At 39.1% G+C, this 13187-nt stretch overlaps 1 protein-coding gene across 4 annotated transcripts in view; it reads right to left on the bottom strand.

The window, feature by feature from the left end:
• Window positions 1-13187, bottom strand: part of ANO4 (anoctamin 4) — a 181188-nt gene that overhangs the window by 119510 nt on the left and 48491 nt on the right. For all 4 annotated transcript variants that reach the window (XM_071800515.1, XM_071800519.1, XM_071800524.1 and 1 more), the window contains exon 2: window positions 1962-2168. In XM_071800515.1, coding sequence (XP_071656616.1) covers window positions 1962-2031 — 70 coding nt within the window. In that variant the 5' untranslated portion in view covers window positions 2032-2168. The remainder of the gene's footprint in view (window positions 1-1961; window positions 2169-13187) is intronic.

The following is a 13187-nucleotide window of genomic DNA, read 5'->3' as shown; positions in this document are numbered from 1 at the left end:
TGTTAATTTGTGGCTGACTAAGAACGAATAACATTATTTTAGGTTCAAATTAAAATTTTCCTTTAGGAGTACCATTTATTACTATTGCTGCTTGACCATAGTCTTTTTTTTATACTCTACTTGCATACAGCTCAAATAGGATTTAACGTGGACACAGAGCCAAATTTAGTGTTCTTATGCAGAATTAAAATATCAGACACAAGCCATAAAAACATTATTTAATTCCAGATGAAACAATGACACTGTAAATTGGTTAAGAGAAGATATTATTTTCATACAATGTATATATAAAAACCTGCAGCCTTTAAGGCTCTGGGTACTAGTAACTCCTCTTAACTTCACTGAAGTCCATAATACCAAAAGCCTCCTTGAAACAAGCTACCAAGCCTGATCTCTGTAGGCCATAGATGCTGTTACTGTCTAAAGAACAGATTATGATAGACAAAACTCATCTCATATAATTGTATTGAAAGCTAAATTCCTCAGAGAATCATCATCCAAATGATGCTTAGTAATGAGCTGCATTTTAGGAATCCTCTGGGGTCTACCTAAAAAGGGGTCTTTTTCTCAGTCAGAAGCCAGCATATATTCCTTGTATGTAATTTGGTATTGAAGCACAGGCCACACCTATCAACACACAGATGTAGAATGTATAGCTGCTCAAAATGAACGTATTTATTGTACATGTTCAAGATACTTTTTTCACAAACTGTGATGCAGTTTTTTTTGTCTATCTTATAACATGCTGCAGTCATGATTATATATCTTTAGCAACATAACATTGGTGTAGTAGTAACTTCTGTACTTCAAAGAAAAACATAGAAGCTGAAAAAATAGAAGGACAAACAAGTGAACAGAGAAACTGAAATAAACAAAGCATATGGTTATGAGTCACTGTAAATTTGTAATTAATTTATGTTGACAAAGATTATGGTGACTAAACAGTATGGGTGCATGAAACTCATGGAAATAGACTTGCATAGCAACCTACAATAAATAATTTAAATTTTCCACTTTGACAAAAAGTAAGTCGTTTAGTAGATCTGCAAGGTAATGGAATCACACTAAGGGTTTTGCAGGCAGAATTGTCTGTCTCACACAAATAGACTCTGCCCCGCAGCCCACAGGCAGCTGCAGACAGGGTGCATCATGCCCCTTCCTGGGCAGCAATGCTGGAAGACTATTGAGACCCTTCAATATAGAAGCTACAAAACTGACTTCGAGGGCAGCCTTTATTTGCTCTACTCAGAAAAGACATTTGGAGTTTAATTTTCACTGGGAAGAATGACTGAACATGGCCAGCACAAATGCATTCTCCTGCTATAAGAAAAGATACTTCTAAAATAGCTCTGGCAATTAACATAACAAGGAATGAACTCATGATGTCAATTAGAATTTGATGGTTCCCAGGAGATTCTGACTTTCTCTAAAAAAAAATTTCATTTTGTTAACCAGTTAACGTATGTTCTAAAATCTCCTTTAGGTCAAGAGTTTCTGTTTGCATTCTAGCAGCAAGACTTTGATCTATGCCCTGGATTGTGCCTTTGTTCAAAATGAACATTAGTGTCAATTACTGAGTTCCACAGGGGATGCCTGTAGCCTCTAGAGGATTGCCATTAGCGCAGGGCTTATCAAAATTAAATGTATGTAAGAGAGGCAATATTAAAAAACAATAGCCCAAAGTGCTTATTAACATTTTTGATGTGACTACACAACACACTGTATGATTTTTTAATGATTAAATTTTTATTTCCCACTTTTGGCTGTCCCAACCATTGTTACTAGCTATAATCTATAACTGACTAAAACATACCAATGTAGACAAAACATCAATCAATAGCTCTGACAATAGACTGTCCTCCATGCAAGTATGATCTGATGCTTTAAATACCAGCTTCACAACACTGTGGCACATCACACAAGAAATAGAACTGAAAAAGGTGTCAAGCCAAATCTGTTACCTGGCTGATGGGTTTTTGTTTTCCCTCCAGTGACTGCTGAAAAACTAGATCCAGATGACGAGGCTTCCATTTTTATTGACCTTTTGACTTGTGGGAGTGAAGGATGCCCGACCACAGGCCGACGCTGTGACACTGGGTAGCTTGCTGCAGTTCTCCTCTGACAGATTTGAACACGTTTTTCAGCCCCATGAATAGATAAACTTATACCTGACAGGAATAAGAATTAGTACTGTTAGATACAAGAGACCAGCGTGGAATAACTAAAATACAAAAAATTCCTGGTTTAAAATGGATCCGTAACAGCCTTCTTCTTGAAAGAAAAAATGAAAAACAAAATAAAAAACCCCACAAAACCAAAACAAACCAATAAAACCCTATAAAACCATAAATTTTCTATGAAAATTTAAAATGTGAACATTTTTGCAGCTATGTTGCAGACAGAGTGAGCCATATATTGATATTTAAATTAATACAGTCATGGTTTACTGCTTTACTGGTCTGCAGGAGGAATTATCTTCTGTTCCTTAAAAAAATTCCACAGAGTTCACACAGGATGACATTAATGTGGTAACTACCAGAGTGTTTATTAAGTGACGGTTTTCTGATTGATGGACTAGAATTTGGCAATAATGGATTATTTTCTTCTGAGCATTCACAAGTGTTAGAAAGTCTCATCATACAGAAAAGATGCTACACTTCAAGTAGCTATTAGGTTTTAAGGAAAAAATAAACGTCTGTTTTCCAGGAAAAAAGTAAGGCTACAAGCTTGAAAAAGAATTCCACTTTCACCAGTTCTATGAAACATTGCCTGCAACACTGGAAATTGCCTTTCACACCAAACATCCTAAAATTCGTCACATAGCCAACTTTTAAACAGAAATTGTGATGAAAAACAGGCTTTACTTTTCCAAACAGAAAAACAAAGTTGAAATTTCCTATGTGTCTATTGTACAGTCCCAGAAAGAAACACTATCTTACAGTAAAAAAATGCTGATTCTGGCTTCATTATCTTCACATTGATGTAATTGCTCCAGCTTCATTTGAATTATTAGCAGCATATTCTGGTGAAAACCTTCAGACAATCTCTTTTGAGCAACAAAGCTGAAAGAGAATTCTATGCTACTGTTTTACGCTTAATTTAGTTGTGACTCTTACTGCTTTTGTTGGCAGCCACCCTTGTTTAAAAAAGAAAGACCAAACCACAACCAACCAATCAACTAAAAAAACCAACCAAACAAAAAACAACCAACCAACAACAAAAATTAAAATAAATAAATAAACACAAAACCAAACAAGGAAAAATCTTAATCAAATATAACTGGTCAAACTGAGAAGCAGATGGAAAAGAAGACCCTAAAAACTGGAAACATGGATAGTGTAAATGCGTTGTAAGTTGCAGTCACTCAAAATCATTAGACATCACTGATTAGACTCCTCAATTTGTGAAAGGAGCCCTGCACTGAAATGTGCAAGAATGCCTTAACGAATCTATTCTTCCAGTTCCACTGAAAGTCAGTGTATGTGAACCTCCAATTCACTGAAGAGGTTTTGACTCTCTGAAGTCTTAATACACTTTGATCCATAACTAAGAGAAAGAGAGCTGCCACTACTGTAGGCAAATGGTGAAAACAGCGGGGCTGCATGTGTGAAGAAAGGCTGTGCAAATTGCTCTCCTCTTAGATGGCTCTGCGCATTCAGAATGGAAGCTGCACACTTGCTACCTGACTTTGCTGCACTTCACCACCGCTGATCTCCTGCAGGAAGGGTGAACACAGTCTCCTGCAACAACTGCTCACGTACCTCCCGGTCACAGGGATAATGTAACTGCTGGCAGTTTCTAAAGGCTGCTGAAATCACATCTTTTTTAACACAGACAGCAAATCCCAGTCACCCTGTTCAGTTGATTCATCTTGGGAAAGGTGGTGTAGCAATCCATGTGAGCAGAATGACAACGTTGTGCCTGGACAGCACATTTCATTGGCTGTGTTAGCCATGTAATTTGCCACAAGGGGCATCAATCAGAGATTACAGAAGCATAGAATCCTAGAATAGTTTGGGTGGGAAGGGAGCTTCAGTTGTCATCTAGCCCAATCCCCTGCAATGACCAGGGACATCTTCAACTAGATCAGGTTGCTCAGAGCCCCGTCCAGCCTGGCCTTGAATGTCTCCAGGGATGGGGCATCTACCACCTCTCTGGGCAACATGTTCCTATATTTCACCACCCTCACTGTAAAAAAATTCTTCCTCATCTAGCCTGAATCTTCCATCTTTTAGTTTTAAACCATTACCTTTTGTCCTGTTGTAACACACACTACTAAAAAGTCTGTCCTCGTCTTTCTTACAGGCCCCTTTTAACCACTGAAGGGCTGCAATAAGGTCTCCCTGGAGCCTTCTCTTCTCCAGGCTGAACAACCCCAACTCTCTCAGCCTGTCCTCATAGGAGAGGTGATGCATTCCTCTGATAGTTTTTGTGGCCCCCTCTGGACCCTCAACAACAGGTCCATGTCTTTCCTATAATGAGGACCCCAGAGCTGGAGCTAAGCCCCAGCTGTAGAATGAACTCTTTACTTCTTGTACAGGCACTAGAACATCATGCTGCTCAAAATATTGTGCAATTATCCCTAAGATATTAAAAAATTAAACAGAAGTGTTTCCTTTTAGCATCAGCACTGGTTGATGCATCATTTAAAACAACCACCTCTCTGAAGCTTACAGTGGAGTCAGTAACTTGTTCCATCAATGCCAAGCATGAACCTGGCATGGGCGCATACTTACTAGCTGGGTATTAGTAAGACTGTGCTTTCACTTGGTCATGAAATGAGTGATCTATTTTAGGAACTGGTTCCAAACATAAATTGACTGCTACATTTCTCTGGAGTTCAAGTAAATTACTTCTTTGCATTCTGAAAACAGTCTATAAACTGTTGTGCAGCTGTGACGCAGCTTCCTAAATTATTTGTGCAGCACTTATTTTCAGGCATCAAAATAAAGGATACTGCAGCCAGATCATTATTCCTAAGGACTGCAAAATTTGCAGATTGATCACATTCAAAATTATGTTCAATCAATCAATCTGGTTATATGTAATCTTTTGTTTCTTCCACTAAAGAGTGGTGCTTTAAAATGATAACACCAAACTACAAGAAGAAAAAGAATGTGCCAGCATTATCAGAAATTTTACAGATTATTCCTTAGACACATTTATAATCTAGAAGTGCTCAAAAACTACCATGGCATACACTAAAGGTGTGTCACCAATATATTCAATATATTTGGGAGTTCTTCACCACACTCTCCTTGCTACTGCAATGATTTTCTTCGCATAAGACATTGCCTTGACTGGAATAGTGAATTTCTATTATTTCATGAGGACCAGGCAAAGAACAAAAATGCAAATGTCCTTATAATTACCATTTCAGATTTTTCCAGAGAGAGACCAGATCTTGCTTTTCCATGCACTTCTCTTTTGTTAAACTCTAAGTAAATGTCCACAAAAACGTAAGACTAATATTGCAGTCAGCTGCAGTATTACCTTGTTTTCATGTGGGTGAAAGTCCTTTTGAAAGAGATATTGGCAGTTCAAAATACATCCCCAGATAACACGCAGAAAAGCAGAGACAAAGGGAAGGGGAATCAGAAGTAGAGAAGCTACTGGGAATGCAGAAGCTCCCATGTATCTTACAGGAGATGAAAACCTAATGAAGTATTGGCACCAAGCAGACTCTAGAGTAAACTCCAGCTATTCTTCCTGCAAATAACCCACACTACTGATTAATCCTGGGATTTGTGGGTCAGCGACGTGAGCAAACAGTACAGAGATCTCTGAAGACCAGATGTTAAAGTTGAAATCAGTTACTTTTTGCAGCATAACAATATTCAGACAAGACATCTAGAAAGAAAGACAAGTTCTTGGGTCTTCAGTTAAGTATGAATGGTGGAGTTTTTTTCCTGCCTTCAGGCTTGGCCATATAGTTGCAGACACCAAAATCCCAGTGTGTGCCTGGCTACATAGCCTCTGAGTGCGCCTGTCCTTGCAGCAGGGTCATTTCTAAGTGAGCTTGGCAGCCTCAGTACCTGGGTATGAGCATGCTGGCATGCTTTGACAGGCAGTACAGATGCTACAAAACCAAGGAGTTTCTCCTGCTTCTCCCTCTGGCTTAGTATAACAGACCATGAGCACCATTTCAACCCAGAGCTGCAGTGCAGAGGCAAGCGAAAAGCTGACACACTTGGCCAATAGCCACAGCAACTCTTCACTTTGGAGGACCAGCTTCTGGACAGCGCTTGGTCACCTGCACCTGGCTGGCTGCAAGCCAAGTATTTAAGAGTGGAAGTTTAGTGTTTTGAAGCTGGATGGGATCTGAGCCTTCGAGTATTACATCACTCGGCTATTTTTCTTTCCTGCATGCAGCAAAATTCCTTCTCTGTATTTTCAAATCTTCACATACTTTTCCCTTCCTTACCTATATTTCCATCTTTTTTCTTTTTCTCATACAAGCTTCTCATCTCCCTGAGGAGCTGCTCTTTTTGCTGCCCTTTTGTTCTCCTCTGATACCTCTGTTTGAGCCTGCAGGTTCATGTAAAACACCTTCACTCCCTTCCTACCAACACATCTCAGCTGTGCAGTTCGCTAGCAAGGAAGAGCAGCTTATATCCTGCTTCTGGATAACTTTTATTGCTCCCAGCTATGCCTTTTTTCTATAAAGTTTTCCAAAGCAGCATTTCTTTTACATTGAGCATAATTTGTCATTTATAAAGTGGTAGTATGCTTCTAACACTAAAGAATGTAAAATGCTACAGATAAAACCTGCTTATGAGAACATTAAAAGAGGAGTATGGAAGTACTTCCAGGTCAAGAAGCAATAAAATCAAACATAAAGAAGAAAAAAGAGGGAGAAATTACTAAAAGTAGAAAATACTACAGCATGCCTGCATGCAAAGTTTTATGTGACAGTGCTATTAGCGGTTTGGTTTTGTTGGGTCTTCAGGTGCTACAGAGATGGATGACCACATCCTGCACCACTCTGAAATCACTCCGCCAAGGCATCTGCTTTGGTCATGTCTTAGTGCTGGCTAGCAGGTGGTGAGCACCACACACCTCTGCAGGCAGCAACCCCTGCAGCCAGTGGACCTCCCTCCTCCAGCAAGCCTGTGCTACTCAACTGAGCATAGTCGAGTGCCACTGGTACTGGTGGAGATGGCTCTAGCACCAGAACCGGGGTCAGAATAGCACTGTATCCAAATTATACTGCACTGGGACTGAGACAACTCTTCACTTGGGGAGGTAACCCCCTGTAGCAACTGTCAAGGTTGGGTTAGCACTATTTCTTTTCTACCCTGTACCACTTTGAGGTACAATCCTATTTTTATAGGTTCCTTCCTGATGTGTTTTTCTCTAGCCAGAGGTAATATGAACACAAATAAGCAACAATAAGAGTTACAAAGCTGTATAAACCATCCATCAGGCAATAGTGCTTAATTAGCCTCAAGTCCCCTAACCTGCTTTGTAGACCTTCTCTGAAATAACAAACTGCTGCTGGCAGGTGCAATAAGTCCTTTCAGTTTCGTATTATCAGTGTCAGTGCTCATGCTGGAGACAGATTACTCCATCTATTTCTCTTTCTGTGATTCTTCTGTTTTAGCCCCATGCAGAGGCCTTAGGAGCAGAGTGAGGTAGACTGTTTCTTCAAGGCCCTTTTCAAAGTAGAGCAAGTGCAGGGGAGCACAGAACAAGAAGTGAGGAAGAAAATCTCAGCTGCAGTGTCATGTAGGGCCACAAGAAGTGAAGCAGCTCTGGAAAGCCTGCAGTCACCAAGGCACACATAAGCAAGGTCATAAGGAAGCACTTCGGAAACATGAGCAGAGAGCAGAATATGAGGCAGTCTATAAAATGCAAGTTCCTTTCAACTTTTACATCCAGGAAAGGAGAAAGTGAGCTGATTTTTCCACCGTAAAAGGCTAAGCACCCTTTCCTCACCTTGTGCAAATTGCCACATTTCCCATTAAAGTCAATGATGATCTGAAGACAGCGTCAGCTATTTCACATTTTGAAGCTAGCTTTGGTAAGGGGGAGCTCAGAAATGGTGAGTAACATAAAAGGTTCCTCATGCAAAACCACTTTAATCTGAGACTCAGCAGAGAGACGGCTGTGCTTGATGCCATGATGACTGTTCTGCTTACTCTGAATCCTAGGTGGAAATGAATGAGCATGAGAGAAAAGTTCAACTGCTGCTCTCTGCATGCATGCCTGAAAGCACAGTCCAAAGACAGTTGCCTTTTTTTGCCTCACCCTATGCTCTACTTGGGTAACAAATAAATCCAGAGTAGCATGGCTGTCTTTCTCTACACCTTGGGGAAAGGTATTACAACAGCATTAGGATTCCCACATTTTTCAGAAGCTTAAATATAACCTCTCTATTACAGCATCAAGTCCCTTTCCATTGGTAACACAAATAATTCATGAAATCATATCTAAACCCAGATTATGCTTCAAGTACAGCTTTGAAAATGTTGAAACATTCTGACTATATCAGACCCTAAAAAAAGTCCACAACTCCAAACCTTTAAATGAGCAAACAGGAAAGCTACTAGTTACAGAACTTCCCTGGAACTGGACAGGCTGGAGAGAAAGACGTTTAATAACACTGTGCATCTTGACAGATTACATGTGTTCCACTTTCTGAGGCTTTGCACAGTCTTCACCACCCTCCCAATATTGGAGAGATGATAATATTTTCACGATCCACAGTAGTTTCAGAAACTGTTCAACAAATGTTACTTTTTTCCCATTTTCTATCAAAAAATTTGTCCAGCTGGCTTCTGAATTTACATATTTTTAGCATATATAATTTTTCATTAAAAATGACACAGAGTTTCAATATCCAGACTGTGAAGGAATAGCGCTTTTTCTTTGTCTGAAACATGTAATCCCCAAAGTTTTGTATTGGAAGAGACCATGAACAACCACTTCCTATTACATCTCTGTTCCACTCATGATACTGCGGAGCTCTATCATATCCCCTGTCTGTTGTTCCTGTTCTCAAGCTTAGGAGACCTGGTTTATACTGTTGCTCCTCACCAATAAGCTGTTCTGTACATCTGATCATCCCTGGTCACTTCTTCCCTGTTCCTTTCCTTTTCCAAGAAATGAAGACCTGAAACGCATACTAAGAAAATTTCAAGAAGTAGCACCAGAAATACCTACGATATTTAGGCAGTGCCTTCAACAAGGATGTACACAGTGGTGCAATGATGCTTCTGTTTTTGTTCTTTCCCTTGTGATTTCGTTTACCCTAAGATACCTGTAAATGGGCTCTGCCTTCTTGTTGCATTCACCAGTTTTTCAGGCAATTTTCTAGTGAATCAAGGATCTCCCTCCTAACCCACCTGCTCAAGGTCCCTATGTCAACCAAAGGCTGCAGGAAACAATACTGCATTATTTATCTCATTTGTATGGTGCATCTTTTTCCAGTCACTTGTTTTCTAGGTCTCATGTTCATCACTTCAGTAAGAACATCACTTTACGGCCCCTTTGTATCGGCAAAGTAAATCTTCAAAAAGTGTATTACTTGCCACTGCTTGCTTTTTTTTTTTTTGGATTACCCTCCTTCATCATACCATGTCTGGTAATCACTGGTGGTGTTAGGATCTACTTCTTCAACTTTATTACTTTTTGTTTGTTTTAATATCTACTTTGATTTACTCTATTTTTACAACTGGACTTCTAATAGTATGAGAACCACATGCATTCTAAAAAACAATTTGGAAACAAACAAAAAATTTAAAAGGTTCTGTTGCTTGCATCAGTATGGAAATGGCAGCGAAAAAGAACACCTTCTCCTGAAATCTGATAGACATGATAGACATCAAAAACTGAGTCTGATTCAGTAGAATGCTTCTCTATCAAAAAATTTTCATTTTGTTAGGAAAAAAAATTGTCCTAAATTCAAGAGTTGCTGTCAAAAATTTTGTTTAGAAAATAAATTTGACCTTGTCTGGACTGGAATATCCTGGCTTTTTATTTTGTAATGACTTGACACTTTGAAAAATGTAATCTAACATAACAAAGAGAATACAAATTATCACTTAGGATACCAGTTGTCTCTGAGCAAGCCAAAAAACAATTATCATTTCATTTACTGAAACACCATCTGTAATACCAATCATCAATTAATGTTACTGTAATATACAAATAGTAAGAAATAATTCAAAACATAAAAATTAAAACCAGAAAGCAAAACACATCAAGATAACAAAACAAAACAGAATGAAAACAAGAAGTCCAAGCAAGATGAAATATTTTGACTGTCCAGAAGCAAATTCTGATGGAAATACTCTAAGCACTGTGTTGAAAAGTTTCTTCAGAAAGTGCTCAAAAGAGATTCAGAGGACGAAAATTGCATGAATATTAGAATTTCTGTGGTTTGGATGTTCTCAATTTTGACTTGTGTCTATAAACAAATGGAATAGACTTGTACTAGAATGAATGTAGGTTCATACAGAACATGATAGATTAATATCAGTTTCTGTCACACTAAATAACATCATGTCAACACTTATTTCTGTGAGACAGTATCTTTAAAAAAAATAAAACTGGAAGATTGGATCTGTAGTTTTAAGTGGCTCTTACTGATTTAGAAACTCTACAGTAACTCTTGTCCTATTCATTTTGCTATATATGCACACTATTTACTTGCCAGAAATAGAACACTGAGATGATTTAAAACTTAATTTCACTTGTGTTAAGCATGGCGTTCAAAATTGTTTTCATTCTTAACAACCAGCTATTGCTCTGGTTTTCAAAACCAAGGACATTCTCATTAAACCTGTCTGCATTTATTTTGAGCCATTCGCCCATGTAGTATTATAAAACAGAACTGCACGCACAGCAGCGACACATAGTACAAACATCAGGGCAAACTGCAACGCACCGTGAAACAAAGTACCAAGTCAAGTCCCAGATGCTTTTTACTGGCTGAAGAAGGAAGTACTAGCCATGTAGATATATTTCGAGTATAGGTAAATTTAAAAGCAGAGAATTCTTTTATATGTTTTTTTTTTTTTTACATGTTAATGTGCTGCCTGAATGTCAACTGCTACATTTCAAATACCACAAGTCCCATTTTATCTCATTTAATCGGGTATTCTCTATAACGCAGAACAGTACAATCAATCTGAGATATCATCTGTGAAATAGGAAAGAACCCAGGAGACTTCACATATGGGAAAAAAGATAGCTCAGGATACATCTGAATGTGTCTGCCTCCATGGCACAGACAGTAACAATTTTCAGCACAGCAACTAGGCTTAATTTAACTTTGTCTTCTTGTGTCCTGTTTCAGGGGACCGGTTCACCATCGGAACTCTCCTGCTGCACCTGTGCCAGGTCAGTCCTGGCCCCACTCCTTGGGGAACCCACAAGCAGAAGGTCAAGTGTACTCTCCTGCCTTCACCGAGCCTCTGCCCCAGCTACGGGGCCTTTTACAGGCTTGGTGTCAAAATGCTCTCTGCCTGCAGAAAGTGTTATTAACCTTCGATTGACTTTTTCTTTGATGATAATTTTAATTAGATGCTACACAGCCAACATCTTCAGGGCCAGGGTCTCAGACAACAAAAGTTACTTCTTCTTCCCCCTCACCCAAATGTGAAAAATCATCTTCTATCCCACATTGCTGCGAAGTATTTTACTTGAATAAAATACTTCTAAAGTAAACATGCATCTGGACAGATGTATATCTGACTAAACAGGTCACACATCCTGGGACAAGTCGGATGTCTAGGAGGGTTTTTGCCCTCAAAAATGACTGTCCTCTCTGGGCATACAGGCTGTTCCCATGGCCTGGGACCCATGGGCATGTCCCAGGCCCCAGCACCTCACATGCCCAGGGTCTGGCACTGGAACCTTGCTGGTGGGGACCCAGAAGCCTCCCACCGCCTCCTGGGAAGGGAGGTCCCATGCAGGCTGGAAGGACATACTGTGGAACACTCTAGCAGAACCTGGACAAGTGTTGCTCTGCAAGAAAGAAGCACCAGCCTTCACAGCCACACTCACTGAAACACCTAAGTCCCATGTCAGCCTCTTCCATGGAAAAGACATGTTAACACCAGCCAATTGTATTAGAAATTTTGAGGCATGTGTATTACTTGTCTTTCTTTTGTGCATCATTAATTTCCAGCACACTCTCTCTTGGCAAGTAATGGTTTTGACTGTAATAAAGCCCACAGTGCCAAGCTTTCTAAATGGTCATAAAGTGAGGGCAGTTCCCAGAAGAGATGGCAGCTATAGTGTGTAGCAGATGCCAGTGAAAATCTGTGTTCATCTGTCACCTCATCTTTCTGGCAAGGCTTCAGGCAATTAACAATAACAAGATGCTATTGAAAAGAAGATGTAAACTTGCCATGTTAATACATATGTTCCTCATATGGATCAAATTGATCGTTCTCAACTTACGCTGATCTGGATTGAACAAAACATAGGTCTCGCTTACATCACTTTTGAGTTAGATCACATTTCTAATGAAAGACCAATAAACTCTGAAAGACAACAGTAATCACACAATGATTGTCTGCATTTGGTAGATTACTACGTAGAGATGGAAAGAAGTGCTCTACTGATCAACACCATTTTAATTTCTTGAGATTTTTACAGCAGAATCAGAAGAAATGGTAGAAGGCTATAAAATAAAGTAACTACATTGTAGGATGTGATGTCTATAACATCACAATCTGTGATACAGATTCATTTTTGTGATAGTCAGTCCATGCTCTAACTCATTTACTGAATAACAGCAATGTGCAAGGGCAAGACCCATCTCTCTTTCATGTGTAAATAATTCTTTGGTACATCAGCAATTCGGAAAAATATGTAAAATATGCAAGACAGACTCAAAAACTATGTTCACAAAACTATGTTTTGTGAACAACATAAAACACTGGATGTTAGACAGATGTTCCTAAAGGTTAAGAGACAAATTTTCTGATTCCACCTAAACCAGCTTGACTGCAGAAAGAAACTATAAAAAGAAACATTTCTAAATTTACTTCCTGTGACTGATGTCTTCTCAGTGAAAGGGTTTTCACAATTACCCTTTCATGAAACATTTCGTTTCTTCACTCATACCTCTGCCACTGAACATCCCATTAGTCTTAATTATTTTCAAAACCACAAACAGAAAGTAAAAAAAACCCCAGACCAACACAATACATATGTAAACATTATTGCACATA

This window comes from Patagioenas fasciata, chromosome 1 (genome assembly GCF_037038585.1).
Source record: "Patagioenas fasciata isolate bPatFas1 chromosome 1, bPatFas1.hap1, whole genome shotgun sequence".
NCBI lineage: Eukaryota > Metazoa > Chordata > Aves > Columbiformes > Columbidae > Patagioenas > Patagioenas fasciata.
Note: the sequence above shows the minus strand (reverse complement) of the source record. Positions and strands in the feature narration are given on the sequence as shown.